The following is an 18570-nucleotide window of genomic DNA, read 5'->3' on the forward strand; positions in this document are numbered from 1 at the left end:
CGCGAAGAATGTAAAAGGAACGCGTTCATAATGACGGCCGTTACAAGGTGTTAAAAGTTTTCAAAATCCACATTTATTACTCATTAAGTAAACTAGAGAAAATTTGAAGCTCAACACCGAAGATTTCATGGCTCTGCGACATTCCGTTCAAGAGAAATGATGTTTTAAAGATCAGTGCCGAAATGCCGAAAATCGAATATTTCGACTTTTCCTCCAATATGCGAAAGTTTATACAAAACTCACAAAATTAGTGACAGACGACAATTTGAGCACGTCTTTGAACCAAGATTAATTTCTTTTCTAGATTATCAGTGTTGCCATTTTCTTTTGGAAATCATTTATTACTGAGTCTCAAGTATAAATACCCCCCCCCGTTCCAGTAGTAACAATTGCGATCTTTTGAGTAGGCCTACTGAATATTCAGCAAAACGGCTTCATGCAGATTAACAATGTCTATTAACCTTAAAATCCATTTATGAACCTTTTTGAGGATTTTTGGACGCATTTCTTGACTTTGAAGGCGCCTACTCGGCCAATAAAGTGTTTTTTCCAATAATTTTTCATGAGGATGACTTTTTGTAATATTTGTTTATCATCATGATGGAAATAGAACACATTTTGTGAAGCGCGTCTCTTATTTTGCGCGAAGAATGTAAAAGGAACGCGTTCATAATGACGGCCGTTACAAGGTGTTAAAAGTTTTCAAAATCCACATTTATTACTCATTAAGTAAACTAGAGAAAATTTGAAGCTCAACACCGAAGATTTCATGGCTCTGCGACATTCCGTTCAAGAGAAATGATGTTTTAAAGATCAGTGCCGAAATGCCGAAAATCGAATATTTCGACTTTTCCTCCAATATGCGAAAGTTTATACAAAACTCACAAAATTAGTGACAGACGACAATTTGAGCACGTCTTTGAACCAAGATTAATTTCTTTTCTAGATTATCAGTGTTGCCATTTTCTTTTGGAAATCATTTATTACTGAGTCTCAAGTATAAATACCCCCCGTTCCAGTAGTAACAATTGCGATCTTTTTGAGTAGGCCTACTGAATATTCAGCAAAACGGCTTCATGCAGATTAACAATGTCTATTAACCTTAAAATCCATTTATGAACCTTTTGGAGGATTTTTGGACGCATTTCTTGACTTTGAAGGCGCCTACTCGGCCAATAAAGTGTTTTTTCCAATAATTTTTCATGAGGATGACTTTTGTAATATTTGTTTATCATCATGATGGAAATAGAACACATTTTGTGAAGCGCGTCTCTTATTTTGCGCGAAGAATGTAAAAGGAACGCGTTCATAATGACGGTTGTTACAAGGGGCGCAGCACTAATTCAGCGCCCCATAGGATAACGTGTGATTTCGGCCTACTTCAAGCGCCATTTCTGGCGTCCCTGCAATACTTGGCAAAATAAATTTGGTATCAAATTAAAGCTCTGTTTCTCTAGATTCCAAAACTTTTGTCGGCATATATCGATGACCATTGACTTTTTTCGCTAATTTGCGGTGCAAAAAAAAAAAGAGCTAAAAATATACTAAACTCACCACTCACATTTCAAAATCGAGTTTTCTCTTAATCCGCCACAGAGAATTGCTTTTGAGATCAATTGTTCAGTTTTTATCTGCATGTTATCATTAAAGACACTTGTCGAATTCATATGAGCCGATATTGAGTGATTTAAAGTGAACATGTCGGTAGATATGGTCGCTGCAATCTCATATTCACTATGGACTATATTAGCCGAATTTCGTTGTTACATAAAATGCGGAGTGATTTAGTGTTGCGCCCTCTCAATGATATCCCAATAATACAATGAAGGATGACAACAAATGAGCACAAATAACCATGACGTCATTGCTCTAGACAATTTCGGCGCGGGAATTTTGAATATAGCGTGTTGAGGGCCATCTGTTTTTATTCGTTTTTATGGTCAATATGGGTTTGTTCAAAATAAAACCATGTGATTTGTGCTTGATAATTATTTTTTTAAACATATAAGACATGTTTTGATTGCCGTAAACTTCCTTTAAATAACTTATTGTGACACATTAATGGTAGAACTGTTTCAGAACATGATTTGCCATTGTGATATAATAATCTCAACAACAACAACAACAAAATAAAAAAAAACCCAAATGTATTAGATATATATATAAATGTTATTATTGTTGTTATTGTTGAAGTATAGAACTATGATGAGGGTCATCCCTTAATCTACAGTTTTACACGTGTATCTGTACTGCAATCTCTATCGCCATTACTTGCCTCTTCTCAGGGTGATTGTAAACACGGGTTTGCTCTTTTGAAAGTATTTGAAGTACTTCGGTGCACTCCGATATACTTACTTATACTATTTTGGATGCTAAGTTTCATCACTCGTAAGGGTCTCAAACAAGATCAAATTTAGACGTTATAAGCCCCGGTTAAAAGCAACCTTCTCTGATTAAGAACATGAAGAAAGTGATGTATAAATAATGATTCTAATTTACATCATTGCTTAAGGTGCTCCTAAAAAAGAGGTTTAACAACTTCAGAACATGATTGCAACATGAAAATGCGAACGAAGGACAATGACCTACAGGAAATAATTGCATACATCTAAAAAGCCCAGCGACGGAGCTGGGCAATGAACTTCATTACCGTTGCAAGTAGCTCTATGAATTCAAATATAATACTAGCCAATTAGTTATCACCAGCCACAGGGCTGTAATATAGCAGAGTTTCCAGTCCCTTCACTATATTGGTCCCAGGTTGTATACTTCTGTAGTATAACTTTCCTTGACATTGAAGATAGAACTCAACTATGGTTAATTGACTGCAAAGTGTATCACAATTTCTAGGAACAAAAGAACCAATGTACTAGACACGTATGATTAGTATAATATAATTTTCAAGAAATTAGCACCCTATTTGCTTTATTTGGACATGGGAGAGTTCAACATCCCGTGGCACAACGCCTTACAATGTAATACAATTACAACCAGGTAACACTTTCCATTATAACGAGGTGAAACCCTTACTTATTCATTGGCTTTAATATACATAAATGAACTTAAAATATAGATATACTTGATGAACAGACATCATGGCGACCTTAGTTCACATACATAATGTACTTGAATGCATAGATTAAGGTGAGTGGGAAGAGCACTTCTTGTTTCTCAACTGAATCTTTGCTGGCTTGGTTGTGATATTTTGGAATATTTTGCTTGTATTGTTTCTTTGTATTTTTCTTTGTTCATGCTTGATTAGTTTTGGTATAGGTGCATTATAAATCCATATGGGGGTGTGTGTATGTATGTATCGCAGGAGCCATATTTTATTTTCAATTTTATCCATCTACATGATCCAACCAATAGCTGCTTCATATGTCTTTTACTGATCTATACTGAGGAAATGAATCAAGGAAGCTAATAATCAATAGCCTTTATATTTGCGGTTCTGTGATCCAATAATATATAAAAAAGTTTTTGGAGTTTTCCCGCTCCCATGAAAAATCATGCACACGAGGCGGAAATAATACCCTTATATCAAGTTTTGGGATCTTGGGATACAGCCCACAATTCCTCTTGTGTGTCAGCTGTATTTGTCACAGTAGTTGTGTGCATACACCGATAGGTCAATCACCATCCGTTCCGCCTTAAATTTGTACAGTATATTGCATTTAGATGACATTATGTGATCAAGCAAAATCAGTCAGAAGTCGGAAATATTGATCTTAAGATATAGCCAAATAAAGGAAATATTTATGTTTGTTTCCTTTTGTTGTGGAAACTCTATAACTGTTCTTATCTTTTGATTTAGTTGTACAATATCAATGGGGTTTGCTGCAAAATGTAGATTTGCAAAAGCTTGTTACAATCAAATAAGAAACTGAAAATTAAATATGACTGACTTCAGACTGATTTTGCTTGATCACACCACATATATATTTTTTTCAAAAGGAAATTGATAAAATACGGGACAATGAACGCAGAAATGGAGCCAATTTATTTCTGTTAACCCTCTCTTGACGGGTGGATACTCGACGATATCTTTTAAACTTGGTAACAGTGATTTAAAATCAGAATTGTAATAAAATTTGTGTCCATAAAAGTTATCAATTTATCAATATTCAACACTGTATAATTAATAACAATAATTAGTATCCAACACTTGATCACAATTACACGTATGAATATTTAAGGGTACACTTGATTTTAATTGTTATAATTAATGCATTAAAAGGTGTACAAACAGGTTCAGCATTTTTGCTGTTATGAAAAATGAAGATACATGTATATTTTGTCATTATTACAGTTGTTATTTTCTATTATGATCCGATGTTATATGCGTGGGGGATTAATGAACACTTGTAATACTTTAGAAAGCAATAATTCCCATCTGAGCCTAATATCTGGGTCTTGTTGTTCACGTGGGTGCATCTTTATTACGTCCTGTCTTCGTTTCGTTTATGATGATGACGATGATAATTTTGAGTAAAGATTGGTATTCATAAATGGTGCTATTTAGCATGCATAAGAATCTATGTTACAGCCTTTCTAAAATGTTGATATATCATCATGCATAATATCCCGTTCATGTTAAAGTCATTTCCAATAACATGTGATTGCAAAATAAACATACAAATATTTGTCTTAGTGTTTTGTCTCAATAATTCGGAATGGCCTTTTTTTTAATTATGAATTATTTGATGATATTATGATACTCCATTTAGGCGACGAAAAAAGAAAACCCTGTTCTACGGGCCCGACCGACCCAGATTTTGAACAAATTGGGAAAAAAAATTTCCTATACAAATGAATGCCGACCCAAATTTCGGAAATTACAGGAACAATTTTTTTTTGTTTTTTCTCAAATTGCAAAATATTTACAGATTTTGGTTATTTTTGGGTCGTTTCGAAAAAACAAAAGAAAAAAGGGCCGACCGACCGACCCTACTTGAAAGGTCCGTCCGCCCGTAGAACAGGGTTTCTTTTTCGTCGCCTTACCAGGTATATTTAATGATTTATTAAAGGTATTTATGCTAATCGGTAACCACTATTAAGAGTATCATGCCACTCTACATGATACAATATAATGTGTTTACATAGTTGAAGCAAGATAAACTAAAAGATGCAATTAAACGCTATAATGATATTGGGTCATGAAAGGTAAAGATTTATTTTTCATGATTAGTCCAGACGAGCATCGGCTGCAGTATTGTTTTTCAGCGGTTTCTTTCAGAGATGATTACTGAAATCTCTTTAGGATTAGGTGCATACATAGGATTGTAATCAGATTTGGCTTAAATATCGGGAGGAGTCTGTTTTGGGGTCAAAAGGGAGTAATATTCTAAAGTTTGTCCAATTCGAATGAACATTATAGTAACCTATGTTAGGTTGATATGATTCAAAGCATGACGTAGGTCATTTCATGGTCAAACAAAGGTCAAACAAAGGTCACAATATGTTATTAAATGGATTGTTATGAAACTTAGTGCATGCTTTCATCTTGAGATGACAAGTGTGTCCAAGGTAAATTCATAGTCATCGGAGAAGAAATCAAGGTCAAATTTGATTATCAAATAGATTTCTATGAAATTTAGTGCCTGTATTCCGTATGGAAAGACAAACTTGAAAAACTCCTCAACAAAAGTTTGGAAAGTTTTTTCAAGCATCTATAATATCTCAGTTTATTTGTTACATGTTTATATCGTGTTGCATATCAATGAACAGCTAATTTATTCCCCTTTACAATGATAAATAATAATAAATAACTAAATTTCGGAATTTATATAGCGCTTTTTCCAGAGGATTCAAAGCGCTGTAATTTCGCTGCGTGGTGAATCATCACAATCAGATCGCATCAACTAGGCTAGTTGCAGCCGAACCTGGCGCAAACCTATCCGCACTTAGATTGTAACATCCACCCATTTTCTGCAGCTCCCCAAATTCCATTGGGTGAAGGAAGTTTTGATAACGAAACAACTAATCACCGATTTTGAAAGCAGGAGGAAACCGGAGATCCCGGAGAAAACCTGCGAGAGCGAGCATGGATCGGGATAAACCAAGTGCACATGAGTCCTTGGGCCGCGCCGGGCTTGAACCCGGGACCTCAGTGGTGCAAAGCGAGGGAACTACCGCTGCGCTAACTCGCCCTCCACTTTTGAAACAATCACTTTTTTCAAGGCTGACTACACGTCTTGTGAATGTAGTGGGGTCTCAAACAGAATGTGCCAAATTGACCATTATTCCGTGCAATCCCATATCGTCGCAATCTGGGACCTAATGTAATCCTCCAAGATGACAACGCTCGCCCTCACAACGCTCGCCCTCGGCTACCATCAGCCCAGACCTCAAATCTATTGAACACTTGTGGGACCAGTTTGGTCGTGCTGTGCATTGAATGCTACCACATTGAATGACCTGCAACGAATCCTGCTTGGAGAAACAAATGCCATCCACAGCAACGTGTGACCAGGCTGGTGAGCAGCATGAGGAGGAGGTGCCCGGCCGTTGTGGCTGCGTATGGTTTTTCCACACACTATTGAGTGACCAGTGTTGTTTGAGCACAGAATAATGGTACATTTTGCACATTCTGTTTAAGACCATACTACATTCACATTTCACAAACCGTGTACTCAGCCGTGAAAAAGGTGATTTCTTCAAGTGTGGTGTCATTGTAAAGGGGAATAAATTAACTGTCCATTGAAACAACACGATATGAACATGTCACAAATAATCTGAGATATAGATACTTGAAAAATCTTTCCTAGCATTTGTTGAGGAGTTTTGAAACTGTGTGCATTATGCATTGATCTTGTCAAGACAAGTTTGTCCAAGATCATTTCATGTCATCGGGGATCAGGTAAAGGTTTGCTCAGCAAGCAATAGTCCTGATGAAGACGACACAGCCTAACCAGACAGCCAAGGACTGGACAGCTAAGGCATGGAAAGACCAATGGCTTCAGTCTTCCTCACCACTCCAGCGCTTTGTCACAGACCCAACAGACACCATCCCAGGCTTCAATCTACCCAGGTCTGCTTGGACAAAATTAAACCGCCTGAGAAGTGGAGTTGGACGCTTCAATGCCAACCTGTTCCAATGGGGCTTAAAGGAAAGCCCAGCTTGCGAGTGCGGTAGTGAGGAACAAACAGCCGACCACATCATCTCATCCTGTCATCTCCATAGACCACCGAATGGTATCTTCGGCCTGATTGAAGTCGACGAAGCCACCAGGGACTGGTTGATGCGTACTGGGCTTGAAATTTAATGAAATTTATGTTTTGGCTTTTATATCTTGTTTCTTCCTGACATACGCAAGAAGAAGAAGAAGGTAAAGGTTATATTTTATTTTTGGTGAATATGAAACTTAGTCCAGGCATTCTTCATGAACAAAATGGTCACGGCTGGACTTCGTGGTCTTCGTGGTTTATATTTGGATTCCATACGAATACAAAATAAATAAAATTTCATCTTGGCTTTTGCCCAATTCAGATTGATATAGGGCCTATATATTTGCACGTAGGCACGTTTAACCAATTTACAAAAGATTTTATCACGGGGCTACGGAAAATGTAGAGTGAAGTAGCAATTGATAGATAAGAGGACAAACCAATGTATGAGCAATGGATGGAAGAAAAATATTATTACAGAATTTACTTCAATAGGTTTATCAAGAAGGCTTGCAATGGCGAGTTAGGTAGAATCTTGTAACAGATGAGGACATTCACATCATTGGTAAAAATAATGGTGTTTAATATATTTATTAAATCCATTAAAACGTAGGGGCAGACCTACCTGTAATCAAATTGTACTCGTGTGATCAGACTGAACGCAAGACAACTGTCGGCCATAACTTGAATATCTGTTGGTATGATCATGCTGTCTTAAATTACCACCTACCACTACGATATACATATTGATATTAGCCGAGTTGATATCATTCTTTGTGTACACGGATGCCGGCTGTTCGTAGAATTATTCAAATCCAAGTCTGACAAAACTATAAGGCATAAGCTCTATCCCGAAAAACAACAACACTGAACACAGACTTGAGACTTACACTGGCCTAAATTTGTGTTTTTTTTTCTCAAGGAAATTTAAACTCACGTCATAGTCAATGTTATTTCGATTAAAATAAGAAATGTTACAAGCTAAATAAAGAAGGGGTTAAAAAGACATTCCTATCGGAACAAAAAGATAATGGATACATAAAGGTAAATATAAACGAAATGAAATAAAATAAAATGAAATGAACTTTATAAATTAAACTAGATTAATGAGGGTGTTTCATAGCCTTTGAGACTATGATTTTGGCACACAAACCAAAAATACTTCAAAAAGAATAATCGACGGATTCTAAGAATGAAAAAGGAGCATTAATTCTATTTAGCAAGCTAAGCAGTAAAGCACCAATAGTAATTAGGAAGCAACTTCCTTTATTATCATCTGATAATATTACATACATATACTGCTGCGATATCGCCTACTACTCGCCTTCTTATATACCAATCTTGGTGGTGGTATAATTTTAACAATAAGTTCAATAATTCATATTTGATTAAGTTAGCTTAAACTAACATAACCTACTGATGTGTACCAGTTTGAGATGAGCTACCAGCTTGGAATGGATGCATCTACATATTAATTACATTATGAGAAGTATACGCTATATCCACGATATGCTTCCTTATTATTTGTATTATATATAGATTTGACCCTCAGACTTGTTGCTCTAGTCTTGCATTTACCTTTTGAATAAATGACGCATTACATTGTCTTACGGGAGCGTATAATGAACAAGTACAATTATTTCATATTTTGATTTAATGTATAATGCATATGTAATAACACCAAGCTTAACTGTGCTGGTGTTTACTTAGTAATGGAAAATCACCAATTCAATATAGAGGCCTTGCATGTGACGTATCATCCCGTAAATATGGCGGACTACTCAAATGCATTCAACAAAAGCATGATTGCAATCTACCGTGACAGTTCGTCTCGCTCATATAACCCTGCACTACGATCGAATAGGTTGATGACAACATTTGATTGAATGGACTGCACTCCGCCATAACTACGGTGAAGGACACCGGTTCAAATCCTTTGTTTGGAGCCAATCGATAAAAGAATGCAAGGCCTCTATAGAGAAAAGCTAGGGCATAGCTATACTACACCCTATGAGGGGTATGCCATAGTTACTCCGTCTAAAAGCTATTTAGACAATAGTCTTCCATTACCGGTTTGTGAATGTTGATTCAATGGTCCAATAATAAATAAAGCATGGGAAAAGCGTTGTCTTTCCTGAGACGACGAATGTTCATCAGGTCTTTTAATATCCCTGGCGCCTATATGTGACCATCCACCACAACTGAGCCCGGATGTCTCCAGTGCCACTATTGAGATATGCTCCATTGAACTTAACAATAAACAATAGGAAACAAATGATTTATTGACTGTTTTATTGATTTTTCATTACTATAGACATGATATACTAGTACATCATTTTAAAGCTAATTTCAAGCAGAATATTTTGGTTGAATATCTCAAAAATGATGATTGGCGACTTCAGGGCTCAGTTGTGCTGGATGGTCACATATATGATGTGATCAAGCAAATTCAGTCGGAAGTCGGAAATATTGATTTTGAGATATAGCCGAATAGAGGAAGTATTTCCTTTTGTTTCCTATCGTTTTGGAAACTCTTTAACTGCTCACATCTTTTGAAATGGTTGTCCAAATTCAATCGGGTTTTCTGCAAAATGTAGCTTAGCCAAGGCTGTTTACAAACTTATAAGAAACAGAAATTTGAATATGTCCGACTTCAGACTGATATTGCTTGATCACATCCACTCCACATATCCCACAAGCATCATATAACATAAATTGCTCATATCTTTACTTTTTAAAATTTAGACATACATTATGTTCCTCCCAAAACGTCTTAATCACTTACGTAACTCGTGCAAATTCTAGACTCCATGAAAATATGAAACACATTTTAATTAAAAGTACATTTTACATTTTTGATTAAATGTGCATAATTATTGATTATACAATGTTCCTTTGTACCTTCAGGATACTCACCATTTACGTTGTTGTAATAATAGTTTGACAGTACCTTTCCATTAGGACGATGCTTTTATAGCATACGGCATTCTGTTCTAGCAAAGGGCATATTGTTGTTAACAAATTTGTGCATTCCAATTTAGATCAAAATAACTTTATTTGTCTCCTATAAGTAGATATGCATTGCAGCTTTCACAACCTTAGTCAGAAATGTAAAAAGGAGAAGGTGGGAAGAAGGGAATACAAGTGCTGATAAAATAGAGCATTTTATCCTTAGGCTTAGTTTGTACATATTATCCATCATGCGGAGCAGTATTTCTAGTATTCGTAAGAGCAAGACATGTAATTTTAATAGCCACTCTACTGTTAAAATAGGCGTAGATATGGACCGTGTTTTTCATTTTATCAGAAATATGTGGAAAAGCTCTTGTAGATCACCATTACAAACTGCCCTGTAATTGATATTTATGTATAAAGGTTAACGCATGCCTTGTAGGCATTGTTTTGTGATGAATGCTACAAGCTAACGATGTTAAATACCTACAAAAAGTTTATCTTGCTAGTTGAATTTGGGTTATGAATTTGATTCCACCCACCGCTTGTTACTTGCATGCCTGTCTAGACACAATTTGGCTTACCAAATCCAAACTCAAGTTTTCAACCGTAAATAGGACATGACGAATGAGAGAAGTTTCCCTACTTGTTACCAAAATAAAAATATTCCTTTTAATAATAGAATTGATGGAGATCATGTCAACAACTGGCTAAAGCAAATTCTCGTTCTCTTCCTCTTTTCCCCCCTTTGCCTACTTTATCTTCCCTCTCCTCATTCCTCCTTTTTCCCATTTCCCTTTCACCTTTTCTACCTTTTTACTAATTGTTTTGCTACGTGAAAGCTACTGATAATATCAAAAATCGTCCTTGTATAATATGCTTCATCCTGTTCATCGTCTATCGTCCGGGAGGCGTAATTTCTTTTGCAACCATAATTGGCCGCAATACGATGAAACATAGTACATAAGTAGTATATGGGGCAAGATATAAAACAGGTTTATTATGTTTTGTTGCTATTATTTCCTCTTACTTTCCAAAAGATCTTTATCAGAATAAAAATTCTACTAGGGTAAAACGGGGTTCGAACCCACAATCAATGGATCCATAGTCCAAAGGCTATACCACTATGCTACGAGTTGTTCGGCCAGAGAGGCGTTTGTTTATCATACTTATTGATTACCGAATAAAGTGCATACATACGCTATATTATGACTAGTATATAATAATGATAATAATAATAATAATAATAATAATAAACAGGCACTTAATATAGCGCATTATTACGAAGAGCCTCAATGCGCTTTACAACAAAATATACAAGCAAACATTAAAAGAACCAACACGATTAAGAATACAGTCAGAAGGAGAGCAGAAACAAAGGGAAAAGACTGAAACTGAAACTCAAACGAAATTCAAACCAATGAATATGTATAATTAACCACAACCCTAAACCCTAACACTAACCATAACCCCTAACTCTAACCCTAACCCTAACCCTAGCCCTAAAACTCGGACTATGCTGTTAGTGATATATTGCGACCCATATATGGTTTGTGCATATTTGCAATGAAGTCGAAATGTCCAGATATTTGTTTTCCATGTATTCAGATACCTCAAACGCGACCTTGACCACATCTCTTAATTGTCCCGTCTTGTGCTCAAAAGTCACGTATGGAAACTAATTGAAACAGTGTGTACCGTTTAAGTGTCGCAATGTCAGGTATTACTAGTCATCTTTATATTCATCAATATTGGGGAGCGATCGTTATTTATGGCAGGGGGGAATGGGTAAATTTAGGGGGGAACACGAAATTTTTGTGTGGTCTTGGGGGGAACCTGAAATTTTTGTTGAACCAGGAGGGGATTGTTAAATTTTAAATGGAGAAAATTTGGAAAACTAGGGGGAACGCGAACATTTTGAGCGAACGCGAGGGGGGAACACGACATTTTTTGTCGATATTTTTGCCAAAACACCCATTTCCCCCTTCCGTAAATAACGATCGGCCCCTTGGAATGGCAAACATCTTCATGACAATGCCCATTTTACACGATATTGTTTACTTTAATTTCAATCGAAGTTCAGGAAGAATGCACAAAAAGTAGTAAGTGGGACACATTGGGTCAGTTCAAATGTGTGATTTTGTTTTTAGTAGTCCAAACATTTGGACCTTTAGACAGTTGCTACGGGGTTTGGTACCGTACTAACGCTTTAGCCTAAAATTTATGCACGACCATGCCACTTCAATAGTGAAACAGACTCATCCCCTATTTTGATTGACAGTTGCAGGGTAGTTTGGTATCATAAAATCTTCCAAGGTGGCGCACACATCGACTGCTATTAGTTCGGAACCCTTCCGGCAAAAATACAGCTTATCATTTTAGCCAAAGTCAATCTCGGGGCATTGGTTCAAATATTTTCTTAGCATATTGTGCTAACACCACGACTTGGTTTTTCAAAATATGATAGTAATGGAAAGAAACGGTCAAATGTTCGTCATTTATCACCATTTGAATGATACAAGTATGCGTCACCTCTTCCACAAGTCAAATCTCTTACACAAGACATACCACCACATGCATGATTGCGTTTTGAGTTTGTGACTGACTTCATGCGCAAACGTGTGGCTTGTCCTATAGTATATTCTTACTCTTAGGTCAAATAGTGTTTCGTTTTGGCGCAAAGGATGGACTTACGACTAGCACAAGTCATTTGGCGCGTTTTAGTGCACCGAAGAAACTCAGTAAGAATAGTACTACATAACACTATTGAAACGTTCTGTTCATTTTTAAATAGAAACTTGTCAAATTTGACAAGGGAAACTAATCAGATGGGGACAAATAGAATTCTCTTCAAAATGACTCGCATAGTATCATCAAAATGACAAGAAACTATTTATCAAAACGAATAGTTACGGGATCTAAGATAAATAAGTAGGGATTCTATTACAAAAATGAATAATACCAATTTAGAGTGTATAGTCTGTATCGTCTCAAGTTGAGAGTAACGCCGCCTTGGATTTCGCAGTGGCAGATTTAAAAGTTTAGCAAAACCAACCCGTATACTTTTCCTATATCTTTACTACGACTCTACCAATAAACGTATGATTTTGTCACATGTATACAGGAGGAAATGCTTCCTGCTCCATCATTCAGGTTATTAACTTATGTTTTTCTTATGTTTATTTATAACAGGTTGTTATGCTTCAGATTCTCATAAGAAACTTCGCAAGGCCTTGTTTGGACATCATAATGGCCGCCATGACAACTATGACCGTGCTGTTCGTCCCGTTATATATGCAAATACAACAACAGTAGTAGAAATGCAGTTTTTCGTTGCCCAAGTTCTTGACGTGGTAAGTAGTTTGATACCTAAAACAAACACACACACCCCACACACCCCACACACCCCACACACCCTACAGGTTGAAATAGTACCAAATTTTAATTTTATATATATATCATTGATAACGGTTTGTAAGTTCGCTTACGGTCTTCTTCCGCCTCACATAGACATTGTACAATCCGCAACTGTTGATTTAAACTTGAGCACGCTACATGGGATGGTTGTCGTATCTAAAATAATAATGGACAAACAATCAACCATTATTCCTTTGGTGTTATAAACGTATAGCTGAAGAGCTCTCATATTGATCAAGATGTAAATGTTAATGTAAATCATTAACGATGCCATAACTGGTCTCATAAATGGTTATGGGAGTATCTTTTGCACCGTGATTTAAAAAAATATTATGTCCAAATATTACCACGTGTATGTTCTTGAAAGCTGCAAATCTTTCCTTTTTGTATTGTAATCTAAACGAATTTGGAAGTATCTCTTTAACTCTCTCCACGCGGGTGTCGACTGCAGACGACATTTTTTTTTTAAATTCAAACATTTCAGAAATGTAAATTATCATGACCATATTTGGAATCAGCATGAAAAATGCATTAAAATGAGTACAAACAAGCCTAGTATTGGTTCAGTAGTTCTTAAGACAGCTCTTGATATTTTGAGAAAATATTTCAAAACTTGAACTTTTTTCCCGTTGAAGCGCATGGCTAGCAGGCAGAGCATTAAACACTTACCGTTATGGCTACTGCCTTTAGTTGATAGTGCGCTTCTATAAGTAACACTTTTAATCAACACGGGAAGAGTGCCATTCAACGAAATAAGAACATTTGCCGGAGGCAAGTAGTGGGAGTCACTTCTGTACATCAGTACTTATAAAAGACTTTCCCCTATCCATTCTAAACTTATACCGAAGTAGTATGAACCCATTTTTTCCAATACACGGAACACGTAAGTGGCGTCATCTTGGGTCTAATTTATCATCATTTATATTTCATGTTCAAAGTTAAAGGGATAATTATAGAATTCAAGCAAGGTGCCGATAATACCGATTCAAATGTGATCGTTGCGGTAGGTTATAAAGCATGTTATGACAACATTGATCGTCTTTGTCTTCTTCTTCTCTGATATGTGCAAATGAGCTTCAGATCTGTCAAATGTTACTTAAATACATTAAGCCCGCTTGCAACTATGAATTCTCATCAATACAATTATGTTTTAACAATACAGAGCAGACTTAGCATTATATTCACAGAGAAACGCTGCTTGCTTTAAAAACAATTAGGAGATCGTGGTAGACTCTCCGGTCTCTTGGTATCATCGAACCTATTCACCTCACTAAAATGATCATAGTGAACCATTCTACAGCTGGTCTTAAAATGATCATATCAATCATCTTAGTGCAGTGATAGCACCATCTGTTGTTATTTATTAAATTTATGCAGTTTATAAAACGTTTACAAGGACACAAGGTTACAAGGACATATTCTGATAACTTAACGTTACGCAAGTTGTTTGAATTATAACCCAATTTTTGCAAGGTTACGCAAATTAAAAAAAAGACATCAGTGATAGTTAAAGATCCATTTAGTGATTCCAGCGCAAGTGTAAAAAAAATATAATTGTTTATAATTTGCTTAAAAATGAAGGATCTGTCATTCAAATTGTCATTTGGTATTTTAGAAATGAAAAATGTGGCAAAAAATGAAGAAACCATCAGTATTGACGAAGGTGAAGCCCCGTTCAAATACATGTAGCTAAATCGTATATACTGTCAGTATATAAATTACAGATTCATGTAAAATGTCATATTTTGTCTTAAATACACGGCTTTCGGCTGAACCATTAGCAGGCTATGTTAGCACATCTGTGACAATGACAAAGGTACCAAAATCTGAATTTTGATGATTTTTACGATCGTCCGGATGAGTAAACCACTGAATGGGCCTTTAAGGTTACGCAATCATGCATTTTTAAGTTAAGGTTAAGGTTAAGCATATTAAGCCCTGAAAGGCTGGGTCCAGTATCAACAAAAAACATCAAGGCCGCAAGCCCGGCAGTGAGGACTTATCAATTATTGGAGGTCCACTAACATAATGACCCCACCGGAAAGCAAGCCGTTACCTTAAGTTATCAATTATTTATTTATTTTTTACCCCTTTATTTCCCTCATTCATCAGGTCCTGCCATTAGGCCAATACAATTAAAAAATCACCCACCACTAATTGCAATGCAGAATCCATTTCACATGCATCCATCTCCCAAAAGCTAGCGCAAAAACATATCAAAAGTCCCCAAAAATCCAAGTAGTGGAACAGTGCCTAATTTGCAATCCAAAATGGCCGCTTATGCAGGGAGTGCAATTTCAAATTTGGTAAAATCTTGCTAAAAACTATACCAATGTATTTCTCTCGTCATAACGATTCAGAAAAAGTATAGTTTGACACATCTCCGACGTACATTTCCCGAGTTATAGAGGAAGAGGTCAAATGTCAAAATTTGGACGGGGGGAGGCAAAAAATGAAAAATTCTCTGATTTTGATAAAAAATGATCTCATATTATTCCGCTTGCAAAATCATTTAATAAAAAGAATAGTTTGCCATACCTCAGATGGTTTGTTACCCTGGTAACATGGCAAAGAAGATCAAATTCCATAGAGCCGTATTGACCTTGACCTATTTTGTGATGCTACCTTGGTTTTGAACAAGATTTGACCAACTTTGAAATTTCACCCCCTGCATAAGCGGCCATTTTGGATTAATGCAAATTAGGCACTGTTTCACTACTTGGACTTTTGATATTTTCTTTGATATACTTTTCTGACATGAATGGTGATTAAATGATTTCTGTTACAATTAGTAGTGGGTTAAGCCCTGATTTTCCTTAATTTGATTGGCCTACATCTATCGGAGGCTAATTCATAGTTTAAGCTTGATCACCATTGTTTTTGGAGCAATATTGTTTCTTTGTAACCTTGAACAACCACAACCTTCCTCATACCTCTCTGAAGAATTTTACTTGGTTTTATATTCTATGGTCTCACTGCGCTAAAATGATTGATATGATAATTTTAAGACCAGTTGTAGACTGATTAATACTTGTCATTTTAATAGGGAGACTGGGTTGTACCATCACATAAGTCAGACTCTGACATAAGTTACGTACGCATTTGTGCCCTCCTGGATCAGAAGTATCTGCGTTGTTGATATTACAAGCTGTCTTTTCGATTTATTACATGTATTACTTGTAGTAGTAAACAACTTGTATGAAATGATACAATATCATGAGGACCCACGGTTGAATATATTAATTGTAACCAGACATATATTACCCACACTTAACGGTTTTCAGATTAGAGCCACAATACAAAGGAGTCAACGTTGAAGGAAATTTAATTCCGAAAACCCTCTGCGCACTGTTATGTGGAAATCTATCGGCAAAATTACTATTTCATACACATTAACTTTGATTGCTAACGTTGATTTTAGGAACTTTATATCGGTATTAAATAACTTAGTGAAAATGGCTAAGGGGGGTCAAAAATTTTTAGGAGTTCTGAATAGGGGGGTTAAAAAGTTTTGGTAGTATGAACAAGGGGGTTAAAAAGTTTTTCGGCACGTAGAGGGGGGGTGGACATTTTTTCGCGCGGGTCCCATATTGAACCAGAACAAAAGTACATTTGATCCAGTGTTAGAAATTGTCATCTATAACGTAATTTTGAGGTTTGTGTCAGTTCTTTCTGGTCAGCTCTTTAGATCACTAAAAGCTGCAATAATTTTGCTCTTCTTTAGTGTTGACAATTTTTACAATAATGTTTCGTGTAGTACAGATTATTCATTTATTATCACTGATATATACAACTAAATCATGTTGCATTACAATTAGGGGAGATTGGGGTTAGTTGGAACACGGGGTAAGTTGAAACATTGTATTTTTTTCTGACACAAAAAATTAATTTGGTAAAATACTGGCACCTAGTAATAGGTATTAGTAAGGGTCATCCACCAAATTAGCAACAGCACTGATGCCCCACCAGTGTTGGCTTGGGAAAGGAATATCTGTTTTTTGACTTACTGACTAATTTTTATACCCCTCAGAAAAGATGCGTTATCTCCATATTGTTTGAAGATTCAGGGGATTATTTTTGAGTATCATAAGCACTAGTAGTAAGTCCCAGAATAATGTTAAATAAAAGTTTTATTGTATTTCTTCTTTTGTGTAATGAACTTTGAAATGTAAAAATAGGCATCGGGGTTAGTTGAAACTTTTGAGATGGGGTTAGTTGACACATGAAAATCTCATAGAAAAATATGGTTAAAAATTTGACTTTTTAAAAATTTGTAACATGTTTACCATTTCTTCAATATTGCTTTAATATGGTTAAAAAGCAATAATACAAGCAAAAAGTTCACACGGAAAGTACATTTTATAATATTTTAGGCTTCTCATATTTTGGTCCATGGTGACACTCGTCACCTTGTGTCTAAAGTATTGACCCGCACTCCCTCCCACATATATATTTATTCATTTTTTCACACTGATTGTATGTTAAAGGGTGCCTTCAAGGGAAGTATAACCCTAACAAAACAATAATAATTATTTTGAAACTAACCCCACCCTATGTTTCAACTTACCCCAGGGGTGGGGTTAGTTGAAACACTTTTTTTCAAATTTTCAAATTGGATTATATGATAATCATAAGTAGGTCCAATAAAGTTTAAGGCTGTATTTGTAGCATGTATGTATATGTTTATACTGATATGGTTAGTGTTTCTTGAAAGTAATCGGTTTGCGTTAAAAAGACGATTTTGTGAAAAATGTTTCAACTAACCCCAATCTCCCCTATAGGCGGAGGAAGCTTGGAGAAACGGGGTACACGTCCTCCCCCCTAGTTTGTCCATGGGGGACATCCCTAATAATTGCCATGTGCAACTTTTTTTAGCACATCGAAAAGCACCATGTTTTGGGCCCAAATAGGGTAAAATTGCACAATTTTGCGCTTCGCGATCACGCGAACTGGCCCATCAATTTAATAGCAAAACACACCATTTCGGTAGTAGTGTAGACAGGGGCGGAAGGGCCCCTGACAAAAAATGAAAGA

General features: G+C 36.1%; 1 protein-coding gene across 1 annotated transcript in view; it reads left to right on the plus strand.

Annotated features, from left to right (window-relative positions):
• The window catches only part of LOC140163015 (neuronal acetylcholine receptor subunit alpha-9-like), a 174203-nt gene that overhangs the window by 111162 nt on the left and 44471 nt on the right, over positions 1-18570 (plus strand). Inside the window, exon 2 of the mRNA XM_072186352.1 lies at positions 13312-13472. Within this exon, the coding sequence (XP_072042453.1) occupies positions 13312-13472 (161 nt within the window). The remainder of the gene's footprint in view (positions 1-13311; positions 13473-18570) is intronic.

This window comes from Amphiura filiformis, chromosome 10 (assembly GCF_039555335.1).
Source record: "Amphiura filiformis chromosome 10, Afil_fr2py, whole genome shotgun sequence".
NCBI classification, from domain to species: Eukaryota; Metazoa; Echinodermata; class Ophiuroidea; order Amphilepidida; family Amphiuridae; genus Amphiura; species Amphiura filiformis.